The sequence below is a fragment of the Ostrinia nubilalis genome, chromosome 15, assembly GCF_963855985.1.
Source record: "Ostrinia nubilalis chromosome 15, ilOstNubi1.1, whole genome shotgun sequence".
Taxonomy (NCBI): Eukaryota; Metazoa; Arthropoda; class Insecta; order Lepidoptera; family Crambidae; genus Ostrinia; species Ostrinia nubilalis.
The window spans coordinates 8,001,777-8,025,759 of record NC_087102.1 but is presented as its reverse complement, the minus strand read 5'-3'; the positions used below and the strand labels follow the sequence as shown (position 1 = coordinate 8,025,759).

Below are 23,983 nucleotides of genomic sequence, written 5' to 3'. Positions count from 1 at the left end.
TCCAGTGGCGGCCGCTCCAGCATGGACACGTCCAGGCTGAGGGGGCTCACTGTGTTGGCGCCCCTCCTCACCGTGACGCCGTCGACGGCGGCCCGGACCGGCGTGTCCGTATTGTCGCGCTTAGGCTGCGCGCTGACGCAGGCGACGCACCGCCACCGGTCCCTGTGCTCGCCGACAAGCGTCCCGTGGAACCGCTGTTCACTGACACCGGCGCACTCCAGGTCGTAATGTTTCTTACACGCCATGCACATCAAGCATCTGCGTTTGTCCTCTATTTTTTGTAAACAACCACCGCATAATTTATTTTTGGGAGACATTTTATAGTGATTATCACAACAGTAAATAAAAACGAGTTCAAAGGTCACTGATTAACGATAAGTCAAAGTCACTTAATTTGTGTTTCCTCTTTTTTACACTAAGAAGTCACTTAGGAGCTTGCCAACAATGTCACTTAGAGTACACCGTTAGAAATGCAAGATAAACTCGAAATACACTTAGAAAAATCGTTTAGACTATATTTATTTACAAAATACACGGAGCTCAATATTGACGTTAGGCGAGCGCCACCTACCCTCTAATGATTTACATAATAACATATACGCCTATAATGATTGTGTGTGATCGTTTGATCTCAGTAATGTGTCCCTAAATAACGAAACTCACGTAATAACGTCTCAACCCTTTAATTTGTAAATATCACGCACGACAGTACAATTACTTAACCAGATGGATAAATTTAAATGGGCTTTCAGGTCACGTGATAACGGCCTTGGATTGAAGGAAATGCTCAGAGGTAAACAACTTCCGGGAATGCTATAAATAAAATTGTGTTGCTTAATTTTCATTCCACTTTCAGGTAAGGAAAAGGTCTTGGAAAAACAACACGTGTTCCGGCAAAATTTTTAGGTTCCCTTTTTTCGTTATAGTGAAAAAATAAAATGTGTTTATTTACCAAACACTTTTCGTTGCAAAAGAATTCCCACTTTTTTTTCGTCAGGAAATGCATAAAATTGAATACCCACTGGCCCGGGGGAACCACAGTCGGTTATGTGAGGCTCTCCCTGCCAGAATGTGAGGCTCTCCCTGCCAGAATGTGAGGCTTTCTCTGCCAGATCCCAGTTCCCAATAACCCTCGTGTTATAGATTATGAGACTTCAAATCATGATTTTTTATTTACTTAAGAATGTTAGTTTTCTGTTACTTTAGTTAATACAGCAAATGTATGTAGGCGATGAAGATATTGCACGTTATATTAGTAAACTTTACTGGGCCGTAAACACAGCCTTGCGGAGTAACCTCGTCTTGTATTATCCAATAAAACAACTCTTTAACTATCCATAAAGCGGAGAAGCATTATGTTAACGGCCCTTTGTAATGGTACTAGTGATTACCCGCGGCTCTGCTCGTCACGGCTAATGTCATTGTTTGTAATCTAAAAGTTTGGTGAACGTCGGTTTTAGGTAAGTAAGTTTCTGCAACTGTGATAATCGAGGAGTTAGGTTCTTAAGACCATATCTAATATCAAACTGTGAACTTCTGTGCCATTAAAGGTCTTATTGGGCCAAAAGCAAGCAATTATGCGTAGTTATGTACCTAATTACCAAAGTTGATAAATTATACAGTGGATTGTCTTTACAAATCAGAGCAGACCAATGCGACCTTCCAAGACATTCGTCCACCCATACAACAATGGGATCCAATTTCCAAAACCCCGGTTCCCTGGCTGAATTAATATTAATAATATCTGCGTCAAGATAAATCCCATCAGACACTGTTATGGCTTCCCTTTAATCACGGAGGATAGTTAGTTAACTGTCAATCCAACTGTAATATTCGAATACAGTTGAGGATATTATTAGGTTAGTTCAATCGATCAACGGAATAAGACAGACGCACACCAAGGAATATCGTTGACATTATACTTGTGACCATTTTCGACCATAAATTTTCACTTTTCATGAGCTGGCGTTGAAAATAATCTTTAAAAAAAGCTTTTAACCAAAGCTTTAATGGCATTTTGTGGAGAAACTTAATGCATTCATTAATTAAGTACCTACTTACCTATTACAATTTTGTTTTTTTTATCTGATTATGGTGGGCTAAATTCGATACGGATTTGACCATAAAATGTTATTTCTACTACATATATTTTCGTTAGTCGATTTTAATTAAATACATAATTGCTTTTCGTATCATATTATATGCAAGGTTCTATCCAGTCACATCTCATCAATAGTTCCAATATTTGCTCGAGCAACCGAGTTGACAGAACGCCCAGCATCTTCGAATCTTGGACAAATATTTGTCAGTGCCTACAATATTAAGTAGATACTATCAAATATACCTATGTAAAGTAAAATTAATAATACACCCTTCTCATCTCTTGGGAAATCTCAATCAATAATTTCTAAGTGAATGAACCTTGAACCTTCAGTGTTAATATTGAGAAATCTTTCCCTATGGGTGGATTTCAAAGTATTTTTCAATATTACTTACTTGAAACAGTTTTTATTTCGCTTCAGTTGTCAGTCACAGTTGATTTTTTGTTAAAACTTAACAGGAGAGAAATCTAGAACAAATTATACTTACTCGTACCTATTCGAGGTTGAGTCGAGTAAATTTGTATCATAGTTTTGACAGAGGTTTCGTTAGTAACAAAACCTTTTCTCCCGTCATCTTTACTAAGACTTGCCTGGTTGCCATTGCCACCATAGTTGGAGTTGGAAGTGTTGAATCCTCATTGCCTTATCGTATATTCAAAATTTTAGACTCAAAAACAAAAACAAACATGAATTGGTTATGTCATAAGCCAGTTTTCACCAGAAAAACAAATGACACGCGACACTGACGAAGTATAAAACAAATGCAATAATTTGAAGTCTTATCCCTCGTGTATTGCTGTTCGCAAACTAGCTTATATGGCTCTGCGTGGAACTCCTAATTTTAGTTTTGTAATTACGCTGTCTTTACGACTTCCCCGCAAAGAAAAATAAATAAGTAATGGTGACACACCAACTTTCGCCAGTCCAACTTCCCTGCTCTGTTAATTTATGTCCTTGCTGGACAGGATTAATTATGTACATAAAATAAACTACCTTATTTTCTTCCACGAAGCTTGTTTATATGCGAGAGCAAATTGATGACGCCATCTTGTACGTAAATATGCAATTTCATTTAGTTAAGTGCCACTAATTAGGTGTGTAAGTTGATGTCTGTAACGACACCACTAGGGAAGTTTATTGTACTGTTTATTAACAACTCGATAAATAAACATATATATATGTTTATTTATCGAGTTGTTAATTAAACACTACTACAATGTACTCGTAATACACTACACGTTAGTTATACACTTATACGCTGCACTTTATTGGTGCATTATCAACTTTCTGATATTTTTTTGCATTTCAAAACCACATTTTTTTTAAACCAAAGCTCCGGTTTTTAAATATTTGTCGCTTCTTTATTCAGTAATGCTTAGTTTCTTTTGCTAAAAGTTCAAATTAGATTTGATAGGTAAATAGTCTATAAATACATTTTTCCCTTTATGAGTCGCTAAAATAAATTGTTTGAAGCTAGTTCAATCACAGCAACTAGTTCACAATGATCGGTGGTTAGCGAACAAATATGTATAGACAGGGTTGATTAAGTTAGCCAATATTAATTCCCTAGCGGGAGTTTGGTACAGTCAGCGTCAAATGGTTCTTGTCATCCAAAGTGGCCAAAAGTTGACAACACAACTATATGTATTTCAATTGCGTCAAAGACGTGTTTACAATTTTTTGGCTCCTTTGGGTGTCACGAATTATTTGACGCTGACTGTACTATTATTGGAGATGTTGTTGGTTGGTTAGTGAACAAACATTTGATATAAAAACTCGCTTATTTTACCGCTATGCTTTATAATAATTTCAGTAATAAGAAAGTTAATGTAAGTTTGTAGCAAAATCAGTGACTTGAGAAATGGTGTTTGTAGTAAGGCACAGATAAGCATTTAAGCAGTAATTTCAGATCATGATCCTAAATTGAAAATCAAAAGATTTTCTTCTTGGAAATGTATAGGTTCTTCCCTTTACTACCTACCTACAATTTGTTCTTTGTTGACTTTTTGGTAACATCGTAAGAGATTTAAAATATGACTAAACGCCATCATTAAAAGCAAGTACCTACCTATAATACAATCATTCCCCGGTTAGGGACAAACTGCATTTGTTGAAACAATAAAATATAAATGTAACGTAGTTCCATCATCTTATCTTATCTTACTATCCTATGATATAAATGCGAAGGTTTGGATGGATGTCTGGATGTTTGTTACTCTTTCACACAAAAAACTACTGAACGGAAGAAACTTTACAGTATTATTGTTTATAGCTGTTGTTGTTCTGTATGATTTACATGTAGAATAAATCTAAATTCAGACAATCTACCATGACTAGAGATGTGCCGCTGAGAAAGTTCTCGTTCCCGGCAATATTCCCAGTGAGAATATTCTCGAGAACCGAGAACGCTCCCGGGAATATTCTCAGTGTTCTCGACAAAATACATTTAGTTTTAATTTTAATTTTGTTGTTTATATGTGATATTATTTGTAATGTTTCGATGTTTTATTAACTGGGCGTTAAGACTAGTCGTTATAAACAAGACATGAAACGTGTGAGTGAGATATTGCTGTCTTGCTCACTCTTTTCGTGGCGAACGCGTACCGTGGCTTTAGGACTCGGCTACGGTATTTGAACATCAGTGTGCCTCTGAGTTTTAAGGCCCTTGCCACCCTGGCGGATTGCAAGCGGATTCAAAGCGGATTCAAAGTGGATTTAAAGCGGAGTGGCGACGCGACGGAGAAGCGGCGTGAAAATATCGTAAAGCTTCCCAAAGGCTGCCCAGCCGAGCTGGATTCGATGATTGACCTTTTTTTCGAAGTTGGACCTACCTAACTTGACTGTTTGTCCCAGGTATACATTATTGTCAACAACCTCGAGTGTAGAGGGTCCACCTTTTAGAGGAGTGGGTGCAACACGGTCTTTAGACATGATTTTTAAATCTTGTCCATGTTCATTTTGAGACCCACTTGTTGAGAGACTCTATTGAGGCCATCGAGCATTGTGCCTAAATCTTCCACGATCTCAGCCATGACTACGATATCGTCTGCTGTCTGGGTGATGTACTCGCCGTTGATATTTATGCTGAATCCGCTCCAGCCCAGAAGCTTGAAAACATCTTCCAGGGCGGTGGTGATGACGTCTCCCTGTCTCACCCCTCGCTGCAACTGGATAGGTTTCGGGTCCTGATCTTAAAACGGACTGTCACTGTGGCGTGTTTGTACAATCCTTTCAACGCTTTAATGTATCAATAGTCAATTTGGCACAGTTGAAGAGACTGAAGCACTGCCCATGTTTCAAACGAATCGAAGGCTTTCTCATAGTTCAAAAACGCAAAGTAGCTGATTATACTCCTTGATCTTCCGTATAGTCTGCCTTTGCGTATATTATTATGGTATATGGTACTAAAGCCTTTTCGGAAACCGGCTTGTTCGGGGGGCTGAAAGTCGTCGAGCCTGCTAGCGTGACAATTCGTAATGACTATCGAAAACAGCTTGTAGACATGGCTCAGAACCGAAATGGGTCTATAATTCTTCAACAAGGTTTTGTCACCTTTTTTTGAAGAGGAGTATTACCATTCTTCTAAGTGTCGGATCAATCTAGCTAGCATGTATGTATTTTCTATAAAATGTGTCAAATGATCCGTCAGACAGGCTATCCACAACTTATCCAGAAGTGGCGAAACAGGCCCTTACTAAGCGATTGTGAAATATGCCCTTAAAGTCAAATAAGAATAGTTTAAAAAACTAAAAACACGCTTTTAATTACTAACAGCACTAAAAAGTCAAAAATCATCAGGACCCTAGACATCATCTAGCATTAAAGTGCTCTAAAAGACAAATCCAACGAATCCAAACTCGATGAGTTTCCACCGTTTCGTTTAGGAGTTCCTATGGCTACCTCCTGACTCCATGATTAGGACACTGGACATTATCAGCTAGCACTTAAAGATCTCGAAAAGATATCCAATGAACCCAAACTCGATGTTATTCCGCCGTTTTGTTTAGGAGTTCTTTTGGCCACCTTCCAGTCCCATCATCAGACCAGCTGGTACCACAATATTGTATTGTCATTTCTAATCTACATATAATTGCCAAGTTTCATGATGATACAAGACTTAGAAGTGCGTGTAATTCAGATTCTAAGATTCCATTACATAGTTAGTTACATACACGACGACCTAATAAGAGCGTGTTAAAAACGAAAAAATGGACGGTTACATTATTTAATTACGTGTAAAAAGAAATTTCTGTCATCTTACATTATCATTAAAACGACATTTCATGACGAAAAAAATAAAATATAATAAAGGTGCAGTTGCCAAGAATATTGCCGAGAAAGTTCCTGAGAATATTCTCGGGAACACTGAGAATATAGCCTTTCACTGCAAATAGAGTGTATTGTTTAATATACACTTATCTGTTGACTTAATTTAATACTATTTTACTTAAGAAAGTTTGTTTATTTACATTTGATGAACATGATTCTCAACCTTTCTCACTTAGGAGAACGCTCCCGGGAACGCTCCCGAGAATATTCTCAGTTGAGAGAGCGTTCTCGGGAACGGCACATCAATAACCATGACTTAAACTAAAAATTTTTTTTCTTAAATAATAAGCAGTAATTTTCACATAAAATACCTACGAAATTAACTGGACATATTATTTTAACCTCCGTCGTTGAGTCAAGAGCGCCTATCGTCCAATAATTGGATTACGTAAGTCAATCAAACCATCGCTCCAGAAGAAAAGGGACCCACATCACATCACGTCCATATTCCATACGCTTCGCTTTGACGGGAAATTCTGCCTTCATGCCCAGTAAATTAAGTTTGAAAGAAACTTAAATGATATTGAGAATAGATTAGACTAGTCATATTATCATGAATGATAGCTTATATGATATTCTAAAGTTAGAGCTTTTAAGTTATGCTTCTGGAATTTAAACTGGCCCTAAATATATCTCTTTCTGTTATAATTTGATTATAGTTGGGTTATTAACTTTTTTCAGAGCACAAATTTTGTAAAATAATACACACTTAATTTTATAATATTTAGTACATTCCAAAAGAATGCATGGGCGGAAAATCGTGATTTAAGAGCTTATAAAAAGAGGCTTGTTTTGACTTATTAATGCTGGTGGTGGTATCAACTATGATATGTATGTAGCATTAGATAGGATAGGACGACATACTTCTAAACTATCTAGTAACTATCAACATTGAATACCCGCCTCTCTTTAGCGCCGAGCATGCGGTCCCCTGGACAAACAGAGTCTATTAGTATAGGCTCCGGCTTACAACTTCTTAACGTTAATTTGACTAGCTTACTAACACTTACTTTAATTAACTATTACGAGTTTAGAATGCCCCTTGAGTTGCTGCGGTGTCAAAATTAATTATTCAGAAACAAACAGCTGGGTGGACCTTGATAACATTAACTACTGACGTGTATCTTCTCAGTGTACATACGCTTCTTTGGCCGAATTTAAACTTAAAATACTTACTGATAGATATTAGATTGTTTGTTTATTATTATTGTTCTTTATAATTAAAATAGTATATTCAACGTAATAAAAAAGTAATTAAAGGGAGTGTAAGACAACCTGTTCACGACCTTAAGAAGATAGCTGGAGAAACTAGGAAGTAGGAGATCGTGCTTTTTTGTGTTTCTTAGAAGACTCTTACGTCCAACGCTAATATTATTTGTCACTTTAAAAAAAGCAAATAAATTACAATTCCCCTAATTGACAATTCCCAAATTTTAAGAGTATTTTACAGTAACTTACACCTAAGTGTTTTTACTTATCTTTGCAAATTCAGAAGTGATTATTGAAACTTTATCCTTGGGAACAATAAGAAATAGCAAACTACAAGAACAATGGCGTTCCGTAAAGGCGTGGAGTCGGCTGTAAAGCAGAAAATTAATTAAAGTCCGGCAAAAGTCCCATTTGATTGGCATTAGGAGGAGCAACTTTGAAGGCTAACAGAAGTTTTAGCTTTGATTTATTGATCTGGGCCGCGGGGATTTGCCCTTACACCCACGAAGCAGACTTGGCTGAGTTGCACCACCTAACTTTAACAGTAACTATAACGATAACCGGTGTATTTTGTATGGAGTTTGACAGATTTTTGACGTTTGTTAAAGTCAAAGTAAGATGGTGTACCCAGACTTAAACTAGGAAAGCTAAGCAAACTGCTAAACTACTAACGTTGAGTTTCCCCTGGTGCTCTGATCACCGAATAGTTTTAGATTTGTATTTTAATGCCAAGTGTTCCTAAATGGAAAGTATGCACTGCTTTAAGCGATAAAGCGATTTCCAGCGATTCCTTTTTACAATTTTACAATGAGACAGCGCATTAATATTCATACCCATTTTATCTAGACTTAGTACTCGTACTAGTACTTAGGTACCTACTAGCTAAGTTTTCCTTTAAACGTTGACAAGCAACTATTGTTCGCAAGTGCAAGGCAAGGAAAAGCTTTTAAGCGGACTTGCAGCACTTCGTTACGTATAATTAACGACACTAATGCACTGTGCATTAACATAATCTCAGATTCCTTTAGTCGCCGTATATTTCCTTTTAGACGAAGAACTCTCGCATTTTAAAATCCAGGACTAGATAAAGAATATTCTAAGTAATGAGAGAGCAGGGTTTAGAGAGTGCATCCGGTAAATCTTTTCTTTGCTCTCCGTTTCTTTGACCAGTGTCAAAAAGAAAACTTTTAGCTTAGCAAAAGAATAACATTATTTTCGCCGTTGTCCTTCATTGTATTGTAAGAAGTTATTTCGCCAAACGTCGGTGGCGTAAACCTTGGAGACGAAATGTGAATAGATGTAAAGGCATTCTCAATTCGCGTGAATGAAACTAAGCGAAAATATATGAAAGCCGCCGACTTACAAAAGGGAAAGCCAACCGCGAAAATCGTAATATTCGTAACCGAATTATCCTGAACCCTTACGCGTTTAAGCAGTCAGATTGGCAGAACATAATAACAATCTACCTAGTTTTTCTACGTTCAGTCGCCTGTACAGCCAATACATTTTAATTGGTGGCTAGTTTGTTGCTAATTGTATAGATTAAGGTAAACGGCTACTAGTTCGTGATAGTACGTAAGTTCGTAAGTTTTTTTTCTAGCTCAAATAATAAGCAAATGGAATATTATTTATAAAAATTCTTCATTACTACAAAAACTCTATTATTTAAGCTATCTAAAAAACCAAGTACCAACATTGTGGCGCCAAAAATGAGAGCAATACGAAGCTTCAAACTCTCAGAGAGCCAAAAACAGCCGTGCGGCTTGCAAAGGTTGCTCTCACCGTAAGGTTAGCGCTCCAACTTCTTAAGCTTATAAAAAGGCGAAGGAACGTCCATTTAAATAAAACTTGTAATAGTGGTTTCATGTGTTCCTTGACAATTGATTTGGCTTAGAAAAAAGTTATATGAAAACGTAGAATTCCTTTAAAATTGCGATTAATTGACTCACGAAATAGCGTACATATTATTTTTCGGGTGTCCCCTATTTCGTGACACTACCGATTCAAGGATATTATGGATAACATTTTGATGCTTGGTTTTAAAATAATTATTTATAATAATTTAAATGTAAGTTATGAAACAAATAATGCATTTATTTAAGTTTCTCATGACCTAAATTCGGTATATGTTTCGTTCACTAGAATGTATATGACACGAGTTTGAAGTTCACATATATGACCAATTTTAAGATAAATTAGCACAAGTAGTACCAGCATAATTTTGGTTTTATTTCGATTTGTTTTATTTATCTTTGTTTTTTTGTATTGTATATGGGATAGATAATAGTTAATTGACACATTTTGACAATAATCCATGAATTTTACTTGGGGAATTTGGAATAATCAGTATCACGAAACAAGGAACCGTATTATTGTTACTTTTTTCCAAGTTCGTGATTTATAAATGTATGGTGTTAGGTACTTTTATGACACACACCATCAAAGAAATCGACATATTTTTTAGTTTTTAATACTTACCTACCTAAGAAATTAATTAATTACTTACTTTTTAATATGAGTCTTGGCGTATCTGGGGTTATATTCAGGGGGGGGGGGGGGTCTACTCTTGAAACAGCTCCAGGGGTGGGATTATGGGGAGAGGGGGGGGGTTACAAATCAAAATTTTATGGGTAAGAAGGGGGGGGGGGTAAGACCCCCCCCACATTTCTAATGGTTAATATAAATATTTTCACATATCGCTAGAAATAACAAATCTAAATTTTATGGGTACGAGGGGGTGGGGGGGGTTAAGTCCCCCCCCCCCTACATTTCTAATGGTTATATAAATATTTTCACATATTGTTAGAATTAACAAATCAAAATATTATACTAGACTCACATTATTTCTTATGAATATTTCAGGTAAGTAATATCGTCAATTTCACATATTTATTTTATTCTAAATTTTTATTATCGTTTTTAAATTTATTAAACCCTTAATCATTATTAAAATATCCTAACTGTATGCATAAAACCCTATCCCGAAATAGGGGACATGAGTTCACGAACTTAGAAACAGAGCAAAATTTTGTCACGAAACAGGATCCAAACAAGAGGTCCGCAGAAAAATTAATATAAAAAAAAGTTCAAACTATATAACTATAAATTATGTATTAACTTACTGTCAAAAGACCAAAGTTTAGCATACAAAAGCTTTCATACTGATATCATGCTTGGTTATTTTTAAATAAAATGTTAAAGTCGTAAGAGCCTTAATATACCGAAGTAGGGGGCACTTACCTTAGTCAGAAATAAGTAGGTAAGACATAAGCTTGTTTTAAGTAGGTACGAAAAATACATGAAATAACACTTTTTTATTTCTTTGTCGGGGGTTTTATCTTAGATCAACACTGTTATTCCGATGGAATTCATAGCCAATTCATAGCGGGCAATCTTTTATGAGGGAAATCCAATTTTGCATAACGATATCATTGGGATATTTTAGCTATTGGAAGAAGTGTTTGGCTGCCTTTCTTCTATAGGGGAAAGTAGTACGAGATGATCCCCTTAAGCGGGAATCGCTGTAAAATACATATTTTTCAAGGTAAACCAAAAATAAAGACGATTACTACTAGTATATTTATCTATCCAACTTTCCTTATACTCAAAACCAGAAATTAATTGAGGTTTCATTAAAATATTTCATTTTTTGCAAAACCTTACAAAGTGATCATCTTGTACACCCCTGTGGGTAAGATGATCCCCAGGTAGGGGTAAGATGATCCCTATGATTCTGTTCTATGATCTATTCTTTTCTGGTTATATTCCTTTCGGAGTACCTAATTATGCGAACAAATCGTTAAAAAGTTAGAAAAGAAAAACATTTACGAATTAAATAACGAAAATAACTGATTCTTTCTTAGTACCTGCTAAAAAGCGTTTAAATAATTGAAACGCTTTTTGGCTGGAGCTGTGTTGAATATATCACAAATAAATTCACCTGCTTCATCACCCTCTACCCCAGCACATGCTTTATGGCCCCATTTTCCACATGCATAACATTTTATCCATCCTTCACCCTTGGTATCGCTTGAAAACTTTTCTGTTCAGTACAGCCACTCAGTATCATCTCCTTCAGACTCAGGTGAGTTATATGAAGTTCTCTTTCTTTTATTTCACTTCCCTTTACCTACTCCATTGACTTTTTTGTTTTAATTCCCAGGGATCATCTCGTACATATAGGAAGGGATCATCTTGACCCAAGTCCCACTTTTTGTTAAATATTTGCTAAAATAATCTACAAGTACGCGGCTACGTTTTTATGGCCAAAATATTAAAATTAAACATAAAAGAAAGCCTAACGACAACAGTAATTACATTTAACATTGTTTGAATAAAAGTAACATAAGCTCAAAGTCATGCCTATTTTAGATCAGAAGTACACAATTTTTCTTTTTTCTCGTCAAATTCGATGTATCGCTCGCGCCACCATTACGATTTGACTGAGGCGGGGATGTGTCCAGAGCTATGTTTTACCAGTGAAAGAAACTAAATGACGTTAGTGGTTTCAGCACAATCGCGAAAGATCATCTTACCCCAGGGGATCAACTAGTACTACTTTCCCCTACTAGGTACCTACCTATTTATTCCCAATAGATACTGTTAGGCGGTAATAAGTAAGGATAGGTTCTTAGGGAATCTTAGTAGGTACCTACTTAGTATTAGTTCCCTAAGTTATTCAGTCCACTAATGAACGTCTTCGACTAATATAGGCTACCCAATATTCTATTCATTGCCAAGGACTGCTCCCATTTGCCTTGACTACCTAGAAACCTAACATTTATCGTCGATCCACTTAACTAATAACCATTCTGTGACCCCACTGAGGGTGTCCTAAAGCTCCGTGTGACGATTACACGATAAGTTTTGCACCAAAGTTTTATATTCTACTTACCTATACATATAAAAACATGTATAGTATTACTGTCTAATAGTAAACAACATTAACAAATTCCATGTTTGAGGACGAACTCAACTTCTTAACACTACATTATAGCGCTGAAAACAGTTTTCAATTGGCTGTAAAATTTTAAGTTCAAGCTTCGGCCCAACCAACGCATGCAGCTCGCGTCGGCGATGGCGATGGCGATCACTGCGCGTGCATAGGATCGCCGCGACCAATGACAGGACGCGTTGATGTGAACTCATCGCAACAAATTTTTATTTATTTTATTTTTTAATTATTTATAAAACGGCACAATGACAGTCACTTTGGTTCTTCTCATTTCTGATTCGATCTAATTAACACGACTAATAAACAAATGTTTGTTACAGGCAACCCGCGCAACAAATGTGCGCTGCAGCCGGGCCACAGTCTGATGGACTGGATCCGCCTGGGCAACTCCGGGAAGGACCTGACTGGAGTTGGCGGCCGCGTGCGCCCCGTCAGCCCTGCGGAGCTCGCCTCGCACAATACACAAAGTTAGTCACTATAGAGATTAACTTAGGGTTCTGAACAGGTGGGCGTCGCAGCGCAGTACGCTAATCGCGGCGGTGGGCCAGGACCTCGTGTTGCCCAGCTTAGTTAAAGCTATGTTGGACAGCAACGAGGCTTGGGCGGCAATGGCATCCTTTTGCGAAGATGTAATATCACAGAAGGAGGCCGCGGAGCGAGAGCGCGAAGATGATCCATACGCGCCCTCGCTCCGGCGACGGCGGAGGGGTCAGAGGAGGCGACAGTATGATCGCCTCCAGTTTCCTCTCCTCGGTGATGGCCAGCTGGCCGGGGGCGTGGGGGCGCCCTCGCCTGCATTGCACAGGCCACCACCACCGTCGGACGGGAACAGCTGTGTGCTAGCTGCTCCCGTCGCCCCTCGTCCTGGGGGGCCTGTAGGGCCCGCCGTGTAGGCGGGCAATCGCCGGGAGGGACTGTGGTAGTGAAGGCTTTGTCCGGAATCCCACAGTTCCTTCCCACTTAAGGCGAATGACGGAGCACCGGGGTCTTTTTAGTGGGTATGCCTTTGTCCTTCTGACTTGGTGAGCCCCACATAACCTACCCTGTCCCCGCAGGATAGGTATGCAATTCAATGCATATTTTCCCCGAAAAATTTTTTTAAAAAAATGGGGTTCTGAACAGGTTACAATGAAATAAGGCCTTCGAATATCAATCACTTACCTTACTGGTGATAAAACCATGTTCCTACCTGTACTTAATTCGGAAGTACCTAAGTAGACCATACCTGTCTGATGCGCTTTCTCATCGTCGACTTTGCAATCAAAGTGTAGTGTGTCAACACTCAAGTTCCACCTAACTTCATTAAAACAACAGAGTAACAAACAAGAAGTTTCTATTGCAAACTAACAATAAAATCAATACAGAAAACTTTACGCAACTTTCATATTATTGTTTCAGAAGACGCGTGGTTAGCGATCCGGGGGCGAGTATACAACATCACACATTACTTGCCTTACCATCCCGGAGGTGAGCAATATTTTACGAAAACGTCAATATTTATTTACTCTACGGGTATTGAAAGCTATTGAAAACACAATCCAATTTCTTTCTTATTTATAGGCCCCGAGGAACTCATGCGGGGCGCAGGAATAGACGCAACACAGTTATTCGACAAAGTCCATCCGTGGGTAAACTACGACTCACTTTTAGCGAAATGTCTCGTGGGACCACTTCGATTCGATTTACCAGACGCCGAGGAGTTGTTCGATTCCTCAAACCCCTCGCCCAAGTCGGATCGGCTTAGAGAACCGTCTAAGGCACAGGAGCTCGTCAGGAAATCGATGGAAAACTTAGCTAATTGCATAACGCCGGTCAGAAAGAAAATTTCGTCCAAAAGCGAGGAGAACATGAAAGGCAGTCCGCCGAGTAAAATCATGCAGAGTTTGATACAGTCGAGTGATTTGCCGGTTTCGATAAGTCGCAGAGCTGCGTCTAGTCCTATTAAAAGTTTAGATAAATCTGAGGTTCCACCTTTGCGGTACGATTGGATTCAGACGTCAATGAAACTGACTGTGTCCGTCTACACGGGCCCCTTGGCCAACCCGGGCGGGTGTGCGAGAATAGCGGAGGGCGTCTTGCTAATTGAAGTGGCGACTAACGGCTGGCTTAGAACGCTCAAGTTGGTGCCCGAGGGAAAATTGCAGGGGCCTTTGCAGCTGCGGATATACGCCGAGAGTGGAAAAATAGACGTGAGTTTAATTAATTAACATTCAACAACAGCTTTGGATAAAAACTGATACCTAATTATTTCTTGGAGTAATTCTACAATGCTAATAACTCTACATAAAGTTTTCTGAAAAAGAAAGCTTTTTACCTGATTGCGCTAGAAGGAGGGTTTGTTTTTTGTTGCTAGAACATCATTAATAATGATGATTAATATGCTAATGATAGTGTCATTATCATCAGGCCCTGTTTAGACTCCACTATGTAGGAGCACGACACTCTAGTTCACCAGTGGCAAATTGAGGATTTTTCCTACCCTCTTTTCTTTCCACGCTGGCCAGATAAGCTGGGGGGTCTACTGGGGTGACATGACTTACAACATTAATTTTAATATTAACTTCTTTTTTAGGTGATAGCCCAAAAAGTTGAACCACAAGTGTGGAAAGCGTGCGGAGAAGTGACTATAGGTGTACCATCGCTCGTATCGTCACCACGAAGCGTGGACTGCCGCGTGGTGGGAGTGGGCAGTGTGACCCATGACACCACCATGTTAGCGCTGGAACCCCGGTCAGGACCTGTAGTCGTGCCGTTGGGACACCACGTGCGAGTCCACAGAAGAGTCAGCGGTAAGGGATTATCATATTTATAATCGTACTAGCTTTCCGCCCGCGGCTTCGCCCGCGTGGATCTTTGTCTGTCACAGAAAAACTTTATCGCGCGCGTCTTTGTTTCAAAACCCGGGATAAAAACTATCCTATGTCCTTTCCCAGGACTCAAACTACCTCTATGCCAAATTTCGTCAAAATCGGTTCAGTAGTTTAGGCGTGAAAGCAAGACAGACAGACAGAGTTACTTTCGCATTTATAATATTAGTATAGATAGTTAGCCAGGATACTCATACAATAAAATTGTGCATCATTTAGGTACTTAAAGTAATTCCAACAGTGATACTAGAGAGGGGTGGATAGATGCTAATATACTCGGGGTCGGGCAACCTTTGCCTGAGCCTTGCTATGGGACGTTAATAGGTTTTCTTTTCCTTTAGGTAGGCACTATTTGATATCATCATCATTTCAGCCACAGGTCGTCCACTGCTGAACATAGGCCTCCCCCAATGTTTTCCATATCGCCCGGTTGGTAGGTACATAGCGGCCTGTATTTGATTTATCTGTGTACTATTTTTGTTGTTTTCTTACGTTAAATATCTCCACAATACGTAAAATTATGTTACTTTGTTCTCGCTTTGTTCTATTCAGTTTGCATGTTAGTTCAAATACCAAGCGACATTGATTAGGAGCTACTTGATAATCCTTCCACGTCGTCTCGTTAGATCTTGGTCGGGGCGGGTTTGACGTCATTCGTGTCTGTATTAACCTAAATTGACGACGTTATTGATCAATGAACAATGATTCAGCTTACAACTGCTGTGGTTATCGCGATCAGGCAGTCTAGGTTCTGTACCTAGATGAGACACGCATATTTTGGTTAGTAATTGCAGCCTTGCAGGCTTAAAGCAACGTCATTGTTTTAAGAATATGTCCACTATTTATGTATGTACACAACTTTATTTTGAAGTGAACTCATTGCGCAAAAGACAGTCGTTTGCGATCTCTAATAATATTCTAATAAAAAAAGAAAAGAAAGATTCTATAGCTATGTCTTAAGAGTAGTATAAATTAGATTAATCGTTATTAATTACCTAGGTATCAAGGCGAACCTGAAGGTTAACGTAAAGCCGAAAGGTTAATTGAAAACCAATAAGACGATTTCAAGTCCCAATCACTCCTCCTTTGGGTATCCAACACTAGAAACGACTTGCGATCCAATTCAGACTATGCAAAATCAATTAAAAAGAAGTCGGTCAAGGAATCGGACTCATAGAATGAGGGTTTTGTTGTGTCATATCTTACGTATTTATCTTTCCTTCCACAGTATGTAGGTAGTTAAGTATAGGTATTACTTTCATTTCCGAGATAAAAAAAGGAATGATATCAATTTCGGGACAAGTGGTCTACTGACGTCAGTGATTTTTATACGGTTTTATTTAGCTTGTTATCATATCTATCTAACTTACGCACTAGAATAAATTGCTAGTCTCTCATTACGAACTATAGCTAATGCTATAACATGGTAGGCTCTGGAATGGATGCCACATTACTGGCAAGTACAGCCAGTTGACAGATGACTTCATAAAGGTTGCTGGAAACCACTGAATGCAAGTCCCTTCCAATCAGTCATTCTGGAAATCCCTCTGCATAGGTATATTTAGGACGTTCTGTAGCTGAAATGATGATGATGATACTTATTACTTGTTATAGGTTCGGAGTGCGTGCGGTCATACACTCCTGTCGGGGAGGGCTGGTGCTCTCTGGACAGCGGTGCAGCGCTGAGGCTAGCTGTTAAGAAGTACCCCACCGGTGCACTCTCGCCACACCTCACTACATTGAGGGAAGGCGACTCTGTTACGCTGTCTGGGCCGTATGGCAGTTTTCAATTGCAAAAGGTAGTGTATTTTTTTCATTTGTTTACTTTTTGTTTATTTAGAAGGAATAACAATCTCACCCTGGCGGTTCTAGATGTGATCAATGGTAGAGCACAGGCGCGGATCCAGCCGTCAAAAAAGGTTGTGGGCACAGCCACCAAAAATGAGCAAAGTGAGAGTTGGATCACTACATGCCCGGACATACATGCATGCCTATCGATCTTATCAATAAATCATAATTAAAACAAGCAAATTAGGGTTGTGGGCATGCCCACAGTGCCCACAACGGTGGATCCGCGCCTGGTAGAGCAACCCTTTGGGTATTTTGGTTAGTTAATTTAAATGTGGTAAATTAGTTGTTATGAATACTTTTAAATACCAAAGGTTGAATATTGAGTCTTTTGAGTTATGGGTTCGATTCCTAGATGGAATGCGACATTACATAATTAATTAAAACAAAAAAATGCCTTTGTTTTAATTATTTTCAATGTAATGACGACCTAAATGTGTATTTGTTTTTTATTTTCAGCTAAAAGCAGTGAAAAATATTTACTTCATAGCAGCCGGTACGGGTATTACACCTATGCTGGGATTGCTAAAGTTTATGCTCTCGAGGTCCAATCCAAGATGGTAAGCGCACATGTCTTTTTTATTTTTCAATTATAGAAAAAAACTAGAACAAAATATCACTTCGTAAAAACTAGACTTGAGTCCCTGAGGCGACGCACAGTGTTGCCACGGCCGGACAAAAACCAAATTTTGGAAACTGAACGTAAACGAAAATTGATTAACTATTATTCAAACTGAATAATTATGTGTGTCGTGAAAATGCAAAATATTGAGGATAGATTGCTAACAGAAATGAAAATATGACTGGTCAAAGTAACAAGGTTTACGTCCGATAACAAGGTTTCCTTGGAACAAAAATATTGCTTTATTCATTTAGGCACTGTTTTGTCAATTGATAATATTTACACGATTAAAAATACGGGTTCTAGAGTTCAAGGTACTGTCTTTTAGAAAATGTATTTGTGTTTATAGAACTTAAGCCTGTTTATTTAATAAAAATTAACAAAATCAGTGATTGAAAACTACCTTAAAAATTATACTCACAAGGCTGAAAGTACATACTTTCCATTACTTTCCGTAACGAAATATTGATAGAAATTATCCTCAGATATTATATTTTCATGTTGTAAAAACAAATTTTGCTACGACATACTACCGGCGCTGTTTTTTGCGATTCTCGAAACTAAGAATTTTTCCGAGGCGCTGTTTGAGAATTGGATCAAGTTCCTGTAAACAAGCGGTCAATTACACATGGTAACATACTTACTTAACGTCATTACAAAGGTGCACCAAGAAATACAATTGGGTGATATAAGCCTATCGAGCTATGGAAAGCCACAAACCCTAATCATTAAGCTGAAGTTAGATGATATTTTGCATTCATTTTTGTTCCAAGTTTGTACTAAAATATGTACCAATTTCAAAATTTAAAAATGTATTTTTTTATTAGATATAGTTATATTCTATACAAATCTGACAAAAGGTAGTAAGTTCAGGTCGAAAATAATTTTGTCCGTTACTTACTATTATGAACCGGCAACACTGTGCGACGTTCCACAAATCATCATCCACAATCATGTTTGAAATCTAACACCAACAAGTCGTTTAAACTAAGGACTAACAGCCCTCAACCCTCTACAATATGGAAGGTTAATTCGACCCTTTGATGTCCTTGAAATAAAACGTTTAGGACGTAACGTAATGCCAAACGTCAATCCCTCACTCGACAACAATCCCACTTGATCCACGCTTGTTTGAATCAAAAGGTGCTGTACAACCCCTCGCACCAATCGGTTGTTCATCACTCCGCATAAATCTAAAATGGTAATATTTTCGTTTCAGCGAACGCGCTCATTTGTTATTCTTCAACAAAACGGAGGACGACATTCTTTTCCGCGATAATTTTGAAACAATAGCGAAAGAGGATAACAGGTAAAAAGCTTACAATGAATACTTTGTGATTTATTTTAATTCGTTTGATCTATAGTCATTCGTTAGCATAAAAAAGCAGTTTATTTTGTCTTTCATTGACGTATATTTGGTAAAGTAAGATGTTAATAGAGACTAACTTGGAATGAAATGTACATATTCAATACCTACTAATATACACAGTTAATTTACTAAAATAAAATGCATAGTTTATGCTCTTACTAAGCATACAAATTGATACAATAATGATTAACCATGTTCGTTTTTTTCTAGATTCGCTGTGACACACGTTCTATCAGACGCGAAGTCTGGCTGGTCCGGCCCGAAAGGCCGCATCAGCTTCGAACTCCTTACTCAGACTCTGGGCAAAGAGTCCCTCAAGTGTGGGGACTCTTGCTCCCACTTTGTGTGCGTGTGTGGCCCCACCGAGTTCACGCAGGCAGGCCTACAACTGCTGAAGAAGTGCGCACTTAAAGACGATTGTGTACATGCATTTATGGGATAACTTGTAAATAATAAATTAGGTACAGTCGACAACACAAGCAACGCCAGCATTAGTTGAATCACGTAGGTATATGTACCGCATCCGTTGTAACGGTCACCTCGCCATAAGCTCGTCGCCATTTTTAATATCTCACGGTTTGCGGGAATTAGCATCTTATGCGACAGGGATACAACCTGGTTGTATTTCCATTGCTATTAAAGCCATATAAGTTTGGTAGTCATCTTGGAAGAAAATCTTCGAAATTTTCAACTTACTATTTTAACAAATTACACTATTACGACTAGTAAGGTCACGGTATACAAGAACCTATGCGTCTCACCAGAGAGCACTAAGTATTATGAAATTATTTCTTGTCACATTGATTTGTTAATCAAATTGTAACTCAAATAGGTATTTATTTCTCGACGTACCTAAAAGATCTTTTAAATAATCTACACATTTCAGTATGTGATCAATTTTAAAATCCTAAGTAATGTTAGTATTGGATAGTATTAAATTAACCCATGAGTGAGAAACTAATTATACGTCACGTAATAGATTTATGAGAAAATTCAAACATATTTTTGAATGTAATTGGCTCAAAATCACCAAGGTTGCGAATTTCAAAATCGGTTTTATGACAAAAAAAATTGCAAGCTATAATGATGACTATTAGTTTATACTGTTGCTTAATTTGTATATTTTTAAACCTTGACAGGGCAGCGCACAGAATTCTTTATTTTTTTAGTAATATTGCTTAGTAGTAAATATCTTGCAGAAAACCATCAATTCGGGAACGTTTTCCTAAGTTTCATAAAACCCGAAAAAACCAAACAAAGCGCATAATTTGAGCTTTGTTTAAAACATGGGTATATTATGTATCTATTTTGAATAAGCAATAATGAAATCAATACATTCAAAATTTTCTACAAACAAAATACGTCAAAAAAATTAAGAAGTTGCTATTATTCCGCATACAATTTAAGAAATTTCATAATATTTAAAACTCTTTTAATCGAATTAACGTAAAATGTACAGAACAAAAGTTCTGTAATGTAATAAATATATACATACTATTGAAATACCTCCATTTATGCGTATTTTATTGAAATATTGTAATGTTCCCGAAAATGATCAACCGTTCCCGGAATGACAAAAATGTTCTGTATATTGATATAATTAGGTAGAAATAAAGAAATATTTAAATTATAAACAACGATTTAAATAACTAAGTTATTTATTTATATTGCCATATTGTTCACAGTTAAGAAAAACTACTCTTACTATTAATAAATTATTATTATAATTCAGTGTTAACATTTTCATAACTCAGTCTAGTTAAACTTCTGTACTCATATTATATTTTTTATAAGTTTTAATCAGTTATTACAATTTCAGTCTTTTGACCTTAAATCACAGTCTACTTCACTAAACTTCTGTATATAATACAAAAAATATATAAGAAACGTAAGAAAATCAACAATATATTCTGTCACGAACAACAAGTTAACTAAAAAAATATTAAAATTACAAAACAAAACTTATTATTTTTCGAATAATACTGATTGATTATTTGCTCAAAATCAATATATCATTTATCCTTAGGTTCCATCTTAAATTTTCTAATATTGTTACGCACAGATCTCAAAAAGGTTACTAAGATTTCTCCATCATCTGTCATCTTCGACACATGTCGATGATGATGATGATGGATGATGTCCTTCCTGCCCCAGCGGCCATCAGCTCTCCGAGCTATGTGCCCCGCCCACTGCCACTTGATTTGAGCGATTGTGCGGGCTATGTCAGTCACTCTGGTTCTCCTGCGGATCTCCTCATTTCTGATTCGATCACACAGGGAAACTCCGAGCATAGCACGCTCCATCGCTCTTTGGGTGACCTTGAGCCTTCTTATGAGGCCCATAGTAAGCGACCACGTCTCAGATCCGTATACCATCACTGGCAACACGCATTGGTCGAATACTTTTGACTTGAGGCACTGCGGTATTTCGGACGTGAGAATTATCGCGACTCGCATTAATAAATTTGAATAACTTGGATTGACCAGTCCCCGAAAGCAGCGCCTGTTCACAGACATGACGAGTGAACTAGCCATCGCTTCACTGGACCATATTAGAGGGAATGTAACGACCCGCCTCACTACGCCACCACCCCAGAGACATTTTAGTGAGAATGACAATTCCAAGTTATCTCTTAAAAAAAAGGACAAAAAGGTATCTTCTCAGTAGGAATTTTAACAAGCAAGAATGTTACAGGATATACGAGATTTGGATATTTTCTTTGCCATAAGACGTATTTGCTTCAACATCAATCTGTTTAACTTTTATCTGCTGAATTCGAGATATTGTCTCTAAATCTTCATTGTCCGAGGAAGATGAACAGTATACAGATTTATAAATAGCTCTATTTTTCTATAATATTCTCTGTCCTTAGCCCGTTTAATTTCTTACTGCTTTTCAGTCATTTTATCCAAAAACTCTATTTTTCTAGCAATCGCCTCTTCCCTTTGGCGCAAATAAGCTGCAATATCTTTTTTAAGCTTTTTTTGAGATTTTTTTTTATTTTTTTCTTTATCAGGAGTTTCCATTTTGCTGTAATTATAAAAACACAAAATTTTATAATAAATGTATTAAATATTGTAAATGATTCGCCCTTACAAATAATAATCATCATTCCGAGAACGCAACAGTCATTTCGGGAACGTGCCATCATGTCCGGGAACGTTTCCGAAATGACCGTTCACGAAATGACGATTTCAAATAAGCGCGCACTTTAATTAGACGGCAGCCATATTAAATGCGATCTGGGTTTGTCAATAGGAAAATATTTGAGATTACTTTGTTATTTCGTGTAATAAAAAAGAATTTCATCAATAATTAAATGTAATAATTACGTTCACGAAATGACGGTATATTGATGTAGTACGCTTTACGAATAATGAATTGAAAGGTACTTACCATTTAGATTTATTTTATTTAACGATAAATACTCTGACAGCCCGTTTTGTTATTGTTTTTTTCCTCGACTAACGTTAGACACCGAATGGCTGCGTTAACTTAAAATATTTTTTGATCGATTATCGATACGTTCACTGAAATGACTTGTGCGGCATCGGACAAACTATATTGGACATTTTTATAGTTAAAAATAAATATTTTTTTAGTATCCTTTTTAAAACTAAATTTTGTATAAAAAATACGGTGTATTAAGTAATGACATGTGTAAATTACCTTAACTTTTTATGTAAAATTTTGGACTTGTTGCTGAAGATTGTACATTAGGACGCGTTCCCGAAATGATTATCCATGCATGTATATTGATTTTATTTAAAATTTGCTTTATTAATTACTTATATTGTTTGATGTACACACAAAACAAGTTAGTTGAAGTAATTTATTATTATTATTTTCTCAAATAAGTCAAGATTTAAGACATTAAATTGCTAGCAAAGCCAATTCTGCACCTTGGTGATTTTGAGCCAATTAGACATTTCGGCCAAATGTTAAGACGCACTTAAGACAAAAATTAATGTATTTCTGCACTTTCATTAGATTTAAAACAAACGTGTGATAAAATAGTTTTTATAAAATGTTATCAATATTGTGTTAGATTTTAGAATATTTTTTATTGTAAAATAACTAAAAAATGTCGGTATCAAGTATGTTCCTTATTTGATTGTAGATAAAGACACACAATACATTTCCGATATTCCTGCGAACGTGAAATTTTCACAGGGTTAAAGCTCGATAAAAATGGCTGTACCTGATTGTAAAATCCGTAGTTATTACTAAGTATTTAAATTATTCCATCCATCTCTGATTCTTTAAAATGTTTCAATAACTGTATACTGTATATATTTTATATAGTGAAAATCATCAACCATTTAACAATTACAAGAGAATAACCAAAATCTGTTATTCTCTTGTAATTGTTAAATGGTAATTATTTCATCAAATCAAATACAAGCCGGTAGTTTTGCAGGATATACCAGTTACGTTTGCCGCTCGTAGCTCCATTACTTGGTGGAAGCGTGTCATGGTCAGCAAACGTACAATTTAGCACTATAGATCTAGACTTAAAATAAATGTCCACAAATCAGTCTTGTATCTTTCGAACCGGACAGCAAGGTACTTTTACATATCATTCTCCATCCTACGCCAAAGAAATCAAGCCAAGTAATTGAAAACTACTTAGCGTAATGCACTAAATTATCACTGACACGGGATTTTGCAAAAAAAAAATCA

At 37.1% G+C, this 23,983-nt stretch overlaps 1 protein-coding gene across 6 annotated transcripts in view; it reads left to right on the top strand.

Annotated features, from left to right (window-relative positions):
- LOC135078871 (cytochrome b5 reductase 4) overlaps positions 1–20,647 on the top strand; it is a 125,250-nt gene extending 104,603 nt beyond the window's left edge. For all 6 annotated transcript variants that reach the window (XM_063973438.1, XM_063973440.1, XM_063973439.1 and 3 more), the window contains 8 exons: positions 12,915–13,061; positions 13,993–14,061; positions 14,155–14,783; positions 15,167–15,383; positions 17,076–17,260; positions 17,769–17,869; positions 19,151–19,240; positions 19,511–20,647. In XM_063973438.1, the coding sequence (XP_063829508.1) occupies positions 12,915–13,061; positions 13,993–14,061; positions 14,155–14,783; positions 15,167–15,383; positions 17,076–17,260; positions 17,769–17,869; positions 19,151–19,240; positions 19,511–19,742 (1,670 nt within the window). In that variant the 3' untranslated portion in view covers positions 19,743–20,647. The remainder of the gene's footprint in view (positions 1–12,914; positions 13,062–13,992; positions 14,062–14,154; positions 14,784–15,166; positions 15,384–17,075; positions 17,261–17,768; positions 17,870–19,150; positions 19,241–19,510) is intronic.
- The last annotated feature ends 3,336 nt before the right edge of the window (positions 20,648–23,983 follow it).